The sequence below is a fragment of the Chrysochloris asiatica genome, unplaced genomic scaffold, assembly GCF_000296735.1.
Source record: "Chrysochloris asiatica unplaced genomic scaffold, ChrAsi1.0 scaffold00001, whole genome shotgun sequence".
In the NCBI taxonomy this organism is placed as follows: Eukaryota; Metazoa; Chordata; class Mammalia; order Afrosoricida; family Chrysochloridae; genus Chrysochloris; species Chrysochloris asiatica.
Window position 1 is genome coordinate 8,406,747 of NW_006408519.1, and position 17,889 is coordinate 8,424,635.

General features: G+C 36.5%; 1 protein-coding gene across 2 annotated transcripts in view; it reads right to left on the reverse strand.

Moving 5' to 3' along the window:
• Positions 1 to 17,889, reverse strand: part of ANGPT1 (angiopoietin 1) — a 427,423-nt gene that overhangs the window by 64,123 nt on the left and 345,411 nt on the right. For both annotated transcript variants that reach the window (XM_006830637.1, XM_006830638.1), the window contains exons 6-7: positions 14,134 to 14,235; positions 1,637 to 1,803 (exon numbers count right to left, since the gene is read on the reverse strand). In XM_006830637.1, the coding sequence (XP_006830700.1) occupies positions 1,637 to 1,803; positions 14,134 to 14,235 (269 nt within the window). The remainder of the gene's footprint in view (positions 1 to 1,636; positions 1,804 to 14,133; positions 14,236 to 17,889) is intronic.

Sequence of the window (17,889 nt, forward strand, 5' to 3'; positions counted from 1 at the left end):
TCTTAGATTCACATTTTGTAAGTTCCAGTAGTTTCTCCTCATTTTGAATTGTACTCCATCATTAAATGAGTTCCTGAAAACTTTATACCTCTCACATAATAATGGTCACGTCTAGAGGAGCCGGTTCTTCCCCATTTATATATAGAATGCCTTCACACCTGAGGAGTTCGTGTTCTGGGATTATAGTAATAGTGTTCTGGTGCTATTCATGATGTTTCCATCTTTTGGTACTGTATCTGACAGGTTCCACTGCTATTCTTAATGTCTTCCATGGCTAAACTCTCAGAAGTAGTCCTTCTTCCTCATCTGTCTTAGTCTGGAATCTCAAGTGAAACCTATTAATCATGTGTGACCCTGCTAGTTTTTAAACTACCAGTGCCATTGCTTCCAGCATAGTAGTAACATTCAAGTCACCACAGTACAACAAACTGAAAGAAGATTGGTGGGTATGTTACTTTGGTGAGTTTTAACTAGAGAATGAAAAGTTGATGAGTAGTCATCTAAGGTACAACTCTGGCCTCTGCCCTTCTGGGCCAAAGAAAAGTGAAGAAAATCAAAGGCATATGGAAACATTCTAAAGGACCAAGGAGTTGCACCTGAACTTCAACCTCCATGGCTCTGAAACCCAAACAATTAGATGGTGCCTGGCTCCCGCTACTGACTTACGGGAAAGGGATCACATTAGAAAATCCTGAATAGAGTGGGAGAAAAATGTGGAACAAAATTCAAAATTGTAAAAAAGACGAAGCTTACTGGATGGTGAATGACTAGTGGAACTCCCAGATACTATGACCCTTAGACACCCTTCAAGATTGACATTGAACTCACCTTCATGGATCAATTTTCAGCCAAACAATAGACAGGTCCCGAAGGGGAACAATAACACTAGGGAGGTATGCAGTCCATAGAACCATCAACTACTTGAGATCAAAAGGGCAGCATTTGCCTAAGGGCAAACCTCAGGAAAAGTTAGGAAACAGGAGTAGAAATGGAAACTTCACCCCATAGAAGTGGGATGAGGGATGGTACATTGTAGGGATGGCAATAAATGACAGGAAACAGAATATGTATGAATTGTGGAATGGAAAACTGATTTTCTCTGCTCACCCAATCTATAATAAAAAGGGTTTTGTTTATTTTATTTAAAAAAAAAAAACAAAACTGTAAATTATGCCCTAACTTTTCTTTTATGTATATATATCATTCATATCCAAAAATTTATTAGTGCTTTGTAATCTTCAAGTTAAAGGTAATAAAGAAAGTAGTAGAAGAAAATGCTTTGGTAAAAGAGATAAATTCAAATGACTGAGTTTAGGAAATCTCTATTGGATCAGATTTATATGTATGAATTCATTATACCTTTATAACAACAACAACATGCTTGATTTAATTCATCATCCTTTAGAAGTTGAATCAACATTCAGCCAGCCACTCAGTCTGGGAAAATTTCATTTGAAAGTTCTCATTAGGTTTTTGCAGGCTTTTCCAGATCTCTTTGACATAGGTATAAGCCAAGCAAATTGATTTTCATTTTTAAGGATGAATTCCATCATATTTTTTTTCACACTACTTCCCATTAAAATGATTAAATGGCTAGATCAAAGCTACTAGAGCACTATACTGAAACATGACTTACCTATAGTTTTGCTTTTCATTTCCTATGTGGAATCTGTCATACTGTGAATAGGCTTGGTTTCCTTCCCAGTCCATTAACTCGATTCTTAGCATATACTGCCTTTGACTGGTTATGGCAAAAATAAACTCATTCCCCAGCCAGTATTCACCAGAGGGATTTCCAAAACCCTGAGGAAGAAGATAAAAATGCAGCTATTAATTTAGAAAGAAGAGCTTTTCTGATTTAGCCTATAACAATGACTTAGATAATAAAAACTAATCAACACTCTGTTGATTTTACATTTTTACATAATTTTCTTCAATTACTGACTCCTTTCAATACGTTCGTGCTATGCATCCTTCCACTAAGGTTATGCCCAACTCTTACTACTGTAAAACTTTTAGTACTTGGTTGTATATTAGATATTTTTGGTTTACATGAACTTGGAGTTCTGGTGTGGTGTTGGAGAAAAAGCTCTAGACCTCAAGGTCTATATGAATTACAAGTTCAGCAGTTCCAACTCACCAGCTGCTCCTTGGAAACTCTATAAAGAGACACTTTGAGTTGGAACTAACTCGACGGTACTTAACAATGGCAAACACTATGTTTAACAAGAAAATATGTTTAAGTCAAAGGTTTGCTTTAGAAAATATTTCTAAAATATTGATTAATGGAATATTTTGAATTTAATGTAAACATTTTTAAATGGATATTACCAAGATAGTATCAAACCACTGGAGAAAAGATAAGACTTTCTGCCTCTGCAAAGATTTACAGCTTCAGACACCCTTTGTAGGGTGTCTAACAGTCAGAACAACTGGATGGCACTTAACAGCAACAAGAAGAATTTCCAGACTAGTTATTTACTAATATTTCTATTGCTTCTGCTGCTATCATTCTTGTTTGGGAATATAATTATACTCTAAAAAGACCTTACATAGGTTAGTAGATTCTTGGCTTTTGCAGTTTTAGCATTTTCATTTTTAAATATTAATACATAATTAATAAACATGCTCTGGCTAGCAAGAGCTAGTGAGTGAACCTAGCTGACTGCTCTTCATCAGATGATCAATATGGCTTTGTTATTCTCTTTTAGACAATTCCATTGGTAGTTGTTAAATACTCAAAATAGTTCCTGAGGGAGAAAAAAGTACTTCTCAAAATGAAGATAACTCTCTGCATTGACAGTGTTAGTGAAAGGAAATAACTCTAAGAAACTTCAGGCATTCTAGACTTTGAATATTCACAGTGGCTTCAGAAAGTATTCCATGAAAATGTTTGAGTCCAGACTCTTTCCTGGTCTACATGTTTTCTTACTGACTAGTCTGTGAGCATCCTGATAATGGCAGCCATGTTCTACTTGTGAATCCTCAGATGGAGTGACAGCATACACTGAGAACTGTTTAAGTGTTTCCCGAAGTTCATAGACAAAAGAAGAGCAGAGGAAGGAAAGAAGAGGGGAAAAGGGAAGAAGGAAAGGAGGGAAGAAATAAGTAAAATATTGTAACAAACCCCATTGTGATCAAGTCAATTCCCACTTACAGGAACCCAATAGGATGCTGTAGAACTGCTTCCTTAGGTTTATTATGATGTAAATCTTTATGCAAGCAGACTGTTGTAGGTTGGCAGCCGAACACTTAAGCAGTGAGCCACCAGATCTGCATAAAATATTATGTTGTTGTTGTTAGGAACCATCGAGTCACTACCGACTCATAGCGACTCTATGCACAATAAAATGAAACACTGTCCAGTCCTGTGCCAACCTCACAATCGCTGCTACGTTTGAGTCCATTGCTGCTGCCACTGTGCCAATCCATCTCATTGGGGGTCTTCCTCCTTTTCTCTGACCCTACATTTTACCATGATGTCCTTCTCCAGGTACTGGTCCTTCCTGATAATGTGTTGGAAATATGAGCGATGAAGTCTAGCCATCCTGGCTTCTAAGAAACCTTCTGGCTGTACTTCTTTCCACACAGATTGATTTGTTCTTTTGGCCGTTCATGATAGTTTAAATATATTCCTCCAATACCATAACTCAAATGCATCAATTCTTCCATAGTCGTCTTATTCACATGCGTATGAGGTTATTGAAAATGCCATAGCTTGTGTCAAGTGCACCTTAGTACTTTAACTGACAACTTTGCTCTTGAACACTTTAAAGAGGTCTTGTGTAGCAGATCTGCCCAATGCAATAGTCACTTGAATTCTTGACTGCTATTTCCGTGAGTGTTGATGGTTAATTCATGAGGAATGAAGTCTTCAACAACTTCAAACTTTTCTCCATTTATATGGATTTTATTTATTGGTCCAGTGGTGAAACTGACTCTTGGGTCTATGCACAGGTTCCTCAGGAGCACAATTAAATGTTCTGGAATACTCATTTTCCAAAATGTTGTCCATAGCTTGTCATGATCCACACAATCAAAAATCTTTGCATAGTCAATAAAGCACAGGTAAATGTTTTTCTGGTATTCTCTGCTTTCAGCCAAGATCCATCTGACATCAGCAATGATAACCCTTGTTCCTGTGCTCTTCTGAATCTGGCTTGAAGCTCTGGAAACTCTCTGTCAATGTGTGGTTGTGGCCATTTTTGAAGCATCTTTAGCAAATTTTACTTGCATGCGACATTAATGATATTGCCCAATGATTTCTGCATTCGGTTGGGTCACCTCTCTTTGGAATGGGCACAAATACGGATCTCTTCCAATCAGTTGGCCAGGTAGTTGCCTTCCAAATTTCTTGGCATAGATGAGTGAGTGTGTCCAGGACTGCATCCATTTGTTGAAATATTTCAATTCCTGGTGCTGTGTTCTTTTCCAATGCCTTCAACACACCTTTGACTTCTTCTTTCAATATCACTGATTCCTGGTAATATGCTACTTTTTGAAATGGTTAAATATTGACCATTTCTTTTGGTACAATGACTCTGTGTATTAATTCCATCTTCTTTTGATGCTGTTTGCATCATTCAATATTTTGCCCATAGAATTCTTCAACACTACAAGTCAAACTTGAAATTTTGATGTTAATGTTTTTGTTAAGTGCCGTCTAGTCAGTTCCAAATCATATTGACCCTGTATAGGGTTTCTAAGGAGTGATTGGTGAGTTTTAACCACTAATCTTGTGGTTCAAACTGACCTTGCAGTCCAGTGCATAAACCCACAGTGCCACACCAGAACTCCTACGTATGATAGCATTTTGTAATTAATATTCAAAGAAATAATCTTAAATCATACTTCTTATTGAAAGCAATTTGGTTTGAGTCTAAGGGAAGTGTTTCTGAAAGTGTTCAACTGAATCATAATCACTAGAATTCTAGGTGAAAAGCACATAGTCTTGGCTTCCCATAGAATCAGAGTGTCTGAGAAGAGCTTCATGAACCTGCATTTGAACGAGCTCCTTAATTTGCTCTGTGCACTGTAGTGTTTGCAAGTCCCATCTTAGTAATTTTAGAATAGACTGCTATGTCAGGAGAAAGAAATTCTGATTAACTGAGGCTTTCACTAATAGAGGATTTATAATATCTAAATTAGACATATTAGAAAAGGAATAAAACAATCACAGCAGTCCTTGTTTTCTCAACACCAGGACAGAATTTGGAAAATGTGTGCTTCCTGTCTGCTAAACAAGACCTCTTTAAAGTGTTGACGAACAAAGACATCAGTTTGAGACTACAGTGTGCCTGACCCAAGCCATGGTGTCTTCAGTAACCTCTTATGCATATGAAGGTTGGACAGTGAATAAGGAAGACCATAGAAGAATTGATGTATTTGAGTTATGGTGGTGGAGGGGAATATTGAAAATACTATGGACTTCCAAAAGAACAAACTATCTGTGTGGAAAGAAGTACAGCCAGATTGCTTCTTGGAAGCCAAGAAGGTCAGGGTTCATCTCTTGTACTTTTGACATATTCTATCAGTAGGGGTCAGTTCCTGGAGAAGGATATCATTCCTGGTAGAGTGGAGATTTGGACAAAGAGAGAAAGACCCGCAGTGAGCTGGATTGACAGTGGCAGCAGCAATGGGGTCAGGCGTAGAAACGATTGTGAGGTTGGCACAGAATAGGCAGTGTTATGTTCTCTTGTGTATAAGGTCACTATAAGTCAGTATTGACTTGAGGGCACCTAACAATAACATGCTTCCTGTCAAATTTAAATATATATCAATCTTGTAGAATTATAACTGCAGAAATTTTCTAAACTTTTTTCTTTTATTCAACTTAACAAATGAACTAGTGCTTTCGATTTCTTGTTTAAAATATATTGATGTCTTGAGCATACTAAAAATGCATTAAATATACTTGAGTATTATTGCCTTGTCAACTGAGTTGCATGCTTACCAATGATAAGATGTATTTGTTCCCAATCCTGTTTATGCTGGTTTTGTTTTATCATGATAATATTTATAATATTTTAGTAAATATGTTAAAGAGCAGTGGAAAAACAGGGCAGTTTTTCTTTCTTTTTTTTATGAAACCCAATTTAAATATTGAGTTTTGCCCAATAAAAGCAAATTACTTTTAAAAAATTATACTTTTGAAACTCTGGGGGAAATAATGCAATTATGGAAGATTTCTAAATTAGACTATTTTTCATGTCTCTTTAAGTGCTTTCTTTATTTTAAATACTTTAAACTAGAAATTGAATGCATCCCATGATGGAACAGGTTTATGTAAAAACCACTGACCCAGATTGTCCAGGCTTTGGCCCTATATTAAAAAATGGACAAATTAATGTGTATGTTTATATTTAAAGTTAAAATGAAATGTAGTAATATATATAGTTGCTGTTGTCAAGTTGGTGCTGACTCATAAGGACTCTGTATAGTTTCCCAGGAGCAGCTGATGGATTTGAACTAATCCATTGCTTATCCTACAGCACCATACCAGAACTCCATTAGTAAATGCATGCATACTTAAAAATGATTGCCCAATTTAACTTAAGAGTTTTTTTAAACACTATTTTTCCTAATTACACAGGTTACATATTTCTTTGGAAATTATCTATAGGTCAGAGCAAAAAGGTTGGACTCATTGAAATTAGTACACCAGTAGCTCCTTACTTCTTTGTTACTGAGTTGTTCAATTCACACTTTGTAAAAGTTTCACAGTGGCAGTAAATATTGCTGCAGTTAAGGATGTGCTAAGATTTTCACACATTATTATGGCGGCCCCTGCTACATATTAGGGAGAAGAATGGACCTTCTCCAATAAACAAGAAAACAAGAAAGTAACAGGATGCTGAAAGTTGAAGACTTAGCACTTTCTTGATTGGAGAAACTACTGGGAAGAAAAAAGAACACTGGGATTTTTCCTTGTGTTTCTGTTCAGTTCAGACATGTCACAACTTTTCCTCCAGCCACTTCACTTGACAATTCCCTCTTCTGAGCTGTCAGTGAAAGGGATTCAGCAATGATACTGAATGTGAATAAGGAGGCTGAGAATGATGAAGTATTCACTTTTAAGTCACATATTTTCATGCTGTTGAAAGTATTGTATGGATAAAGTTCTCTGACTCCCCCAGGAAAAACACAGCATTTCTAGAAAGCCTCTGAAATGGACAAGCATCAGTGTCATTCTGTCCTGAGACTGATCCTGTCCCAGCATGTAGTCTGTATTTCCCTGAGTGGAGATAGATACACCATCCTACACAGTTTTCTTTGTTTGACAGGAAAGAGACAAGAAACAGCTGAAAAGAAAACAATGGTATCTGCCTTAAGATATCAAGATTCTATTTCATTCACCTTCCCAAAAAGCTGTCCAGACAGGCTCTACTATGGGTGCAAAACATCTGAGTATAATGAAACAAAATGCTTGTCAGAGAGGTAGTGTAGGGAGGAAACCTTCTGATATGAAAAGCAATGATGCAGAAACAAATGTTTCATCATAATGATGAAAAGTAAGTGAAGGAAGAGGAAATGGGTTCCCACATTAGTAAACTGCCTATTGGGTAGCTTCTCAGGCACAGCCACAGATCTGATTAATAGGAACAAAGGCTTGACTTGGGATAAATCATCTCTGCCCCAGATCTGTGCAGCAATTTGAACTTTGAGAGGGACACAAATGAGGGGGCTTCCACAAGCTTATGGAAAAATTCCATTACGTTATTTCATATTTCCACAAACTTTTTGAAGTTCCTTGTATTTGCTGTAGAACCTTCTACTTTTCTTCTAAGCCTCAGTTTCCTTATGTATAAAACAGATCAAGAAGTAGTTTTCATATAGTCCTTGTGAGAATGAAATGAGATAAATATACCTAAAACACTTAGTGGAATGCTGATACATGAACAACACTTAACAAAAATCTAATTATTGTTGTTACTGTCATTAGAGGATATATCACAATGCCTAGTAATTTTCATGAAACCTATGTTCAGTTATCACAGTCACATTTACATGAAAGATTTTGACAGCATAATTAAGACTCACTGTTAATATTTTTTCCTCTCTCCAAGTAGGATAAGTGTTGGGCTATTAATTGCAAGATTGGAGGTTCGAACCCACCAGTTGCTCCATGGGAGAAAGATGCAGCTGTCTTCTCCCATAAAGATTTATAGTCTCAGAAAATCTATATAGGGTCAATATGAGTAGAAATCAACCTGATAGCAGCGGGTTTAGTTAATAACAATTTAATGGAATTTAACTTAAATGAATGCTGACTTAAAATTGGCCTTAAAGCCATATTTTACTGGGGGGCGGGCAGGAATGCATGTAGAGTAAGGGTAGTATTTGTAAGTTTGTTCTAAAACCTAAAGAAATCTTCGATTTCGGTTTATGTTTTTTCTAAGTGAATCAAATGATTCTCTCGGATACTTTATTTATTTTGGCTATTATTGCCCATAGAAAGTGTTGACTTAATAGTCTGGTTAAATAAAATTGAAACCAGACAAACCACGGATGCTATGGGTTTCATCTCTTTTCATATAAATGATTAAAGTAAACAGTTAAGTCTGTGCTATTGAGCTGTGACTTTCCAAAGGTGCTTTAAGACACAATTAAAATCCGCATCTTCTGTAACTTCTGAACGACTCAGTACTGGAAAGATCTAAACGATATTTAACTCAACATTTTAACTTTCTTGTATATTTTTCCCCTTGTAATGGAAAGATGTTAAAATGCAGTTGAAAATGTGCTCTTAATTTCATTCTAGAATGAAAGGCGCCCAGTAAGTATGGTGCTCAGATTGAAATATTTGTGTCAATAGGAAGTTCTGTTTATGGGGGTAATTGTTTTCAGTACAAAGCCAGATTGTCTACAGAGTATTAGTCACTACCTACTATAAAGTTGGACCACTAGGGATCTATTTGGAAGACCTAGCTTCACTTGGCTTTATATGTTAAAAGTACTGCTGATAAGTGTCACTGCTGGAGACCACTAAATGGTATCCTCTTGGCTTGAAGGAGTTAATATGGTTCCCTAAGTGCCTCATTAAAAAATCCAGTCCAGACTTCCCCTTTCGGCAAACATTTTTACACCTCTATAAACCAGATTTTCTTGAATCTCCTCATGAGGAAGTTTTAGTGAAAACACAGGTCAGGTGAAAGACTGTAGGTTTAAAGTCAATGTTAGGGATCAAATAAACGGTAAAGCTTTCATGTTCAGTGAGGTTTAAAATTCGTAATTATACTTATATATTTATAATTTCAAGTGTTGATAACTTTAAAATATAGTTCTTGAGATCTTATGCGGTAATAGTCCAAAGATCTTAACCAATCGGAAGGGAAGGAGAGAAGGAAGGCAGAGAGGGAGAGATGAAACTTTATTTCTATGCTCAGGGTCTGAGAAATAAGCATAGTGTCTTATTGTTGTTCATTGCTGTAGAGTCAATTCTGACTTCTGGTGACCATGTTCAGAATGGAACTGTTCCAGAGGGAGGGTGTTCCATGACGTTTCCAGAAGCAGATGGTCAGGCCTGTCTTCCAAGGCATCTTTGGGTGGGTTGAACCCTCTAACCTTTCAGTTAACAGTCAAGTGCTTAATCATTTGTGCCACCCAGGGACTATAGTGTCTTACTGTATGTAATAGGAGACTAGTCACAATTGAGAAGGAAGTGGTGCATGCCAAGAAGTTCTTATTTTCCCCAAGGGTGTACAATCTGAAGTGCAAAGTAAGAGCCAGCTCTTGTGACACAGTGGGTGTGAGTGATAAGAAACGACATAGGAAGTCCATGTCCATTGCTGGTGGGGTTAGAGCAGTTTGTCTTTAAGTGAAAGAACAGCTTTGGAGAAGCTACTGAAACATTTTCTACTATGTATTGTGGAGAGCATTGTTGTAACATATGATTAATTCTTTTAATTAAAACATCATTGCACTTAATTTTTACCAGGAGGTTTAAGAATTTCAGAGTATATTGCTTTATGACTACAGAATTGACATTCAGTGGATACACTTTGGAAGTAAGTTTTAATAAAATGATAGACAAAAAGGGAGGCTAATAATTTCTGTAACAGCTTTGGTCAAAAAATAATGCCAGTCCTATTTCAATAACTAAGACTTGCTAAAAAATGTATATATTTGGTAAATACTTAAATGATATGAGTCAATTCCATACTTCACATGTCAGTTTGTCTTACTTAAAGTGCCTTGCTAGTCAAGGCAGCAGATGCTTATAGCCAATAATTCACCATTTTGGAAATTCACCACAATGACAACTTTATATTCATTTTTCTCTCATAATTAATATTGATAATAATGTTGATAATAATGTATTTCAGATTTGACTAGATGTCTATAATTTGAAAAAGTAGCTCTGGTAGCGTAGTGGTTATGAATTGGGCTGCTAACCTCAGGGTCAGTAGTTCGAAAGTACCAGCTGTTCCGTGGGAGAAAGATGAGGCTTTCTGTTCCCATAAAGATTTACAGCCTCGGAAACCCTGTACAGGGTCACTATGAGTCAGAACCAACTCCACGGCACATAATAACAACAACAACAATTTGATTCTTAGATGATCTCCTTACACCCAACATAAGCAGAAAAAATAACAGATGGTTCACAAAAACAGTGTGGTTTTTTTTTTTTTTTTTTTTGGCAGAGTTAAGTACATTTTTTTCAGTCTTTGATGTTTTAATCTTGGATAATAATAATAGCAACCTTTTATTGAAAACTCATTGTGAGCCAGGTACTTACTTATATTATTTCTAATCCTGCCAACATCCCTGCAAGGCAGGTAAAGTATTATTACCCCACTACCTTTTAACTAGCAGAAAACTGAAGTATGGGTTACAGTATTTGCCAAATGTCATTTTGTTTGTAAATGGCAGAACCAAGACTCAAATTACTAATATAGATATCATTCAAGGTCCTCTTTTAGAACTTAAGATTGTCTTGTTCTCCATATATTAGAATCACATACGCAGAAAGAGGCCTTAAAACAATCCTAACTTTCCAGTTGTCTATAATATTCAGAGAAGATGGCAATTTGGCCTTTACTAAGGTGTTTGCACTAAAGCAGTAGCCTCATCACTTTACAAACCAGTCATTTCATGGTTGGACAGAATTTACCATTAGAGAATTTTGCCCTTCTGGAACATTCCTCCATTCATTATAAATCTTAATCTCCAAAACAATGGTTTTTAAACTTTAATATGCCCACAAGTCACTTGACAATCTTGGTAAAACGCCAATTGTAATTCTTTAAGTTTGGGGTGGAACTGGAGATTCTGAATTTTCTATAAACTTCCAGATGATTCTGATCTCTCAACTACACTTTGAGTAGCATATACTTCACATTGCCATCAGACATATTCTTTTCTCTGAGTTCAATAGCTTCAATTATTCACTTTCTTCAGACATTGTTTTCAGATTCCTCCCTTTCTGTTTGTATCTTCTAGGATGAGTTTACTCAAAATAGAAAGCATATTGTTGTAACAGACCATGGCATAGAGATCAGTTAGATGTATATTTTGGTGTCCTACAAACTACAAATAATGTAGTTTTTGTCTTTGTTTTATAGTGGCCAACAACATAAAGTGAACTTATCACTTAGTAAATCTTTTCAGTTTTTAAATACTTGGTTCTTGAGCTAATTTTTCACCTTTTCCCTTTGTTAAAATCAAAATCCACTTCCTTTGAATTGCTCCTGACTGATTGAGACATTATTGTTGTTGTTATCCCTTGAGTCAGATCCCACACACAGGAACCCTGTATAGAATTTCTGAGGTGCATCTGGTGAGTTTGAACCTTGTGTTTCACAGTGCGGTGCTGATCCTACAAAGCCACACCATAGAGCAAAGTAAGACTGGCACATAGGGCTTCTGAAGCTGGAAATCTTTACAAAAGTTAAGAGCCTCATCTTTTGTCCACAAAGCTGCTGGCAGGTTCAAAACTCCTTTTGGTGAGCAGCCCAAGGTGTAACCCACTGTGTAACCCAGGATCCTTTTATCTTGAATTATCAAAGTTAAGTTTTTATATTTTCTACACATGACAGATTTTATATTGATCTCTGCTGAATTCTATCTTGCTGAGTACCTTTCATGTTGACTCTATGGCTTACTGATCACATCAAGAATCCTATTTTGTACAACTCACTCTATTAACCTAATGTCAGAATGTTTATATCTCTGACAAAAATGTAGAAACAGAGGCACTACCAGAGATGTTCTTTTATTAAAACAATTGTTTACCAGTCTGTCAACTCAGGATGGGTGAACTGTGATGCTGGGCCAGGCCAAATTTTAGGCTCTGTTCCCAAAATAACCAAGACAGAACTCGGGCTAGAATAGCAATTCTCTTCAACTTTTTGTTGACTTCAAGAGAGAAAAATTTGTTACAAAGTCATGAAAGGACCGTCTGGGAGCTTTTGACTGAAAAGAATAAGCCTACCATTAAGTACCTTGGTATTCTGCCAGCGTATGTTAATAGTTAATATCAGAATCCCTGGTAGTGCACCAGTTAAGCAGCTCAGCTATTAAACAAAAGGTTGGTAGCTCAAATCCATTCAATAGAGCTCTCTAGGAAAAACACCTGGTGAGCTGCTACTGTCATGCCAAGAAAACCCTGTGGGACCATTCTACTCTGTTATTGGGGTCATTATGAGTGGGAATTGATTGATAGTTCTCAACAGGAATCATAGTAATCAACTATGCTGTGGGATTATTACCTTCATCTACTATATTTTCTTAGAACACCTAAAATTCTTAATTGCAGTTTCTTCATAAAATTAGCTATTGCATTGTTGTTGTTAAGTGTCATGGAATTGATTCTGACTTGTAGTGACTCTGTTGTACAAGGAGTCCTATTGTGGCATTGTAGGATAAGCCCTGGACTGCTAACTACAAGGTTGGCAGTTCAAACCTACCAGTCACTCCTTAGAAACCTGCTGCAGGGTTGCTGAGTCAGAACTGACTCAATGGCATGTAACAACAAGAGAAACATATGGTTTCTGAGGAGCAACTGGTGGGTTTGAGTGCAACTTGGTAGTTAACAGTCCAGTGCTTATCCTATAGCACCACACCAGGATTCCAGCTATTGCACAGTCTTGTTATAAGTAAAGTGTAGCGTAGTGGTTACGAATCGGGCTGCGAACCTTAAGGTCAGCGGTTCGAAACTACCAGCTGCTCCGCGGGAGAAAGATCAGGCTTTCTACTCCCGTAAAGATTTACATCCTCGGAAACCCTGTACAGGGTCGCTATGGGTCGGAACCGACTCGACGGCACTTAAAAACAAACAAAAATAAAAATGTTGTTATTGTTATGAAGTGCCCATGAGTCTGTGATAACTCATAGCAACTCTGTATAGGGTTTCCACGGAGCAGCTGGTTCATTTGAACTGCCTACCTTGTGGTCCAGTTCTTATCATAAAGTGCCACACACATCCACCTATACACACATATATGTTGTTGTTGTTTACTGTTGAGTCAGTTCCAACCCACAGTGACCCTGTATAGGGATCCCAAGGAGTTTGAACCATGACCTTGTGGTTCAAATGAGTTTGAAGTCCAGCACATTAGCCCACAATGCTACATCAAGACTCCACATACACATCCTGGTGTGACACTAGGATAAATACTGTTGTGCTAACCACAAGGTCAGAAGTTCAAATCCACAAACCTATCCTCAGGAACCCTATACAGGATCATACACATAGATTACTATACTGTGAGATACCCAACACAGTCATGTGGAAAAGTCAGTAACAACTTGCTAGTAGGCACATGAGTGAAGCTACCTTTAATACCTTTTCTTCACCAGAGTCTGTAGTTTTAACAGCTCTGGCTCTAGTACCAGGGCTTTGGCCTGAGTTCTAGTTGACAACCCCACTCACCCCATTCAACTAGGAATCAAGTATAAACAATATATAAATAATAGTTCAACAAGTAATTTCACTAAAGCATTTTCCTTTCTGATGCTTACATGGAAACCATTTACTGAAAATGATTTGAGTGTTGCATGTAATGATACTAATGTATCATTCCTTGTTTAGCATAAAACTCAAAATCACCACAAATGATAAGTTTATTACATCATGTGATGAAGATAACCTTCTGATAAAACTTCAAAGCTACTGTATATTGTCCATCTTACCATTTTATAGTCTTTCCAGCCTCTTTGGAAATCCAGACTTCCATCCTCACGATGTTGTATGACAGTCCAACCTCCCCCATTAACATCCATGTTGCAAAACACCTGAAAGGCAAAGGAAACATAGAGTCAAGTGTCAGTTACACCTATTTGAATGAAATATGCACTAGCTATGTTACAAAATAAAGTAGGTAGGCTGATAAATAAAAAAGAATAAAAGTATTATGTTGAAAATGTTAATTTAGCCATCTTATTGGTTGTTTTTTCTTATGATTCTTATTTGAGTAACTTCTGATTAAATTTCATCTATGATGCATACATTGTAAAAATTTAAACTGGTTAGCTGAAATCTTAATTCAGACAGTAAAACATTAAAAAAATTTAGTCAAATGGAAATAGGCACTTGTGTGTGTTCAGTTAAGAAAATGTTACTAGAGTTTCCATAATTAAAGATCACCTTATTGCCAAAACATAAGGCTATGAGTATTAAAATATTTTAGACATTGAAATGGCAATATAATAATAATAAAGATATGGAAAAATTTATTTGAAAATCAATGTAACTACTGCGTATCATTGCAAATCACTTCCTATACACTTACATGCACAATAGTTATTCTTGATGGCTCAATATTACATTAGAAGTAAAATTTAGTCCCTAGCATATGGGGAACATATTATTTTCATGACTTTTAGTCATGAACAATAAGAGAATACGACATGCTGTATTTCTTCTGACTGTGACATTTCTTTCCCATGAGGGAAAGTTATCCAAATCTTTTAAAGACTTATGCTTATTTCAATTATTCTAAATACAATAGTATTTATTTAGAAATTGAATCATTTCCCCCAGAGTCTACTCAAGGAGAAAAACATATCTGTAATGGGATTATCTTTGGAAAGCAATCACTTTAATTTATGTACTCTGAATGTGGCAGCTTGATTATTCAAGAGTTTGGCTATGGGGAACACCATTCCCCTGGCAATTGAAAACTCCAGCATTTTAGAAGCTGGCTAAAGGTGTGGATATGCAGTAAAACAGCAGGCAGCTTGTGTGGGCAAAGAACTAAGCTCTGATTAAAGGGAAATCCTCAAGTGTTCTCCCTGAAGCATTATATCTGGAGCCCAAGTGGCTAAAGGATATGAAAGCAGTGGCAAAAAACTGTCACTCAAGGGATGCATTGTCCGTGTACTTGTTCACATTGAAAGGAACCAAGAGATACATGCCAATTTGTGAACATATAAAATAGGCCAAATAATTTCCTGAGAGCACTCCCTTTAATTGGACAACAGCCACACACCAGTATGTCTTCATTATCACTAGGTATTGTCTTGAGTTTGAGGTAGCAAGTGAATAAGGAAGACCATAAAAAATCAATACAGTTGAGTTATGGTGTTGGAAGACAATATTGAAAGTACCATGGACTGCCAAAAAAACTAGCAAATCTGTGTTGAAAGTTCAGCCAGAATGGAAGCCAGGATGGCCAGACTTTGTCTCTCATACTTTGGACAAATTATCAGTAGGAACCAGTCCCTGGAGAAGGACATCATGCTTGGTAAAGAAGAAAGTCAGAGAAAAAGAGGAAGATACCCAACAAGATGGATCATGGGCTCAAGCATAGCAACGAGTGTGAGGTTGGCATAGGACTGGGCAGTGTCTTGTTTTCTTCTGTTGTGCACAGGTACTGACTGACAGCACATAACAACAAGAACTAGTGCATAGCCAGTGATTTGTTGGTAGATAAGAAATATGTGGTGAATGAATAGAGATAGAAAAAGACAAAGTAGAAAACCTAGAATAATGGAGTTCAAGGGAAGCTGAAGACAGATTTCAAGTTGGGGAGATGATCAGCTTAATCAAATATTCCAGAAAAGTCAAGATGAATAGCGAATTAAGAAAATACACAATCAAATTTTAAGAGAAGAAGCGTTTAGTGACCTTGGGGAAAGAATGAGAAGATTGTTCTGTGAATAAAATCCAGATGATGCAGCTTGAAGCTGGGCTTAGGAGGTGAATCAGGGGAAGTGGCCCAGGTGGAACATTTATTGGTGAATTTTAAATCAATATAATGAAAATATCAAGACAACATTTTGTTGGTATGGACTAAGATCAATTACTTCTCAATTAAATTTTATACTGATTTGACCAGTTAATCCAGAATATTTTCCCTCGACTTTTATATCCTTATGAACAATGATTGCCTCAAAATTTGCCAAACTGTGCTTTCAAAGCTATACAGTCCAGTTTCATACTCAGGAAAAGGAATCAACTACATTTACAAATATAGGGTGTGTGGAGAAAACTATGATGTATGTTTTTCATTGTTATCTATGTTATTAAAGTTCTGTGCACATTCACCAAAACAAATTCCTTTTAAACAGATTTATTCAGTGACTTGTAAATACTCAGCTGTGATGAGAATGCATGTTAAGCAGAGACTCAGAGAAAGTTGTAGTTGAATAGGGTGACAGATATTATTACCCAGGTAGATTACTGGGCTAGAAACAGAGGAACAGAAAAATTTAAAAGTTGACCTATTCTCAACATTTCTTATTAGGACTCAGTAAGAGCAGGGATAAAGGCTACCATATGTAATATGGAGTGATGGCATGTTAGTTAGGGATGTGGATTTGGTTGCAGACTTTTTGAGTTCAAATCTTATCTCTGTCCTCTGAATCCACCTGTTAAGTTTCCCATGCGAATTAAATGATTCACTGAGTGTAATTTTTTAAAATAGTTTTCAACATATAGTAAGTATTGCCACAATTTTATTATGTATCAGACAAATCTCTTCAACTTCATAAGGAAGATACAAGAGCTCCTATTTTATAATTTAATAAAATTGAGGTTCAGGACGGTGAGCCACACAGGTAGTAAGTGGCCAGTGTGAAAAGGCACCACATTCTTTGTAACACTTAGAACTACACTGAAGAAGCCAGGCTGTGTAAAAGGCTTATCAAAGCCTCTGTGGCCTGAAAGTATACTTCAGAAACAATTGGAAAGTCTCAGTGGCCGAGAAGATGCCAACACGGAATTTCATTTTCTGATCAGTACTTTCGCTGATTTGTTACCATTAATGGCTGTTATTGTTAGGTGCCCTGGAGGGGGCTCTGACTCATAGAGACAATATGCTTAACAGAACACTAACCCCATGCTGCGCCACCATCACAGTTATTCTTATGTTTGAACCATTGTTGCTGCTATGGTGACAAGCTACCATTAATGGTATGTGTGTGTGTGTGGGGGGGGTATTTTAATAATGAAAAACAGATGTTTCCTGAATTTTTAAATAATGTTTTTCAAGAGTTATAACTTAACAAGGAATCAAGTGTCCAATTTGCATCAACATCCAAATATGGATGAGTGAAATAAACTATAATAATAAAAAGACATTGCTTTGATTTGTATAAAATCAAATGGCAAAATAGTTTAAGAGTAAATTAAGTTTAAGTATTACTATTTGGAGGCACATGTCTGTGTGACTTACTATTCTTCAGAGTAACTTTTTCTCTCTCATTTTATTATGATTTGCATGCTATTTATCTATTTGCTGGTTAGGGATTGCAAGAAGATACAGTAGAAAAAGAATGAGCTATGGAATGAGGCAGACTTGAGTTCAATTCCCCAATTAACTACTTACAGGCTGTGTTAATCAGGTGTGTTAATGAGATGAAATACATGAAATATTTTTCCTATGGATGCCTCCGTTTCCTGATGTGTATTTCTATTGTGCATTAATATAATGTACTAATGAAGTT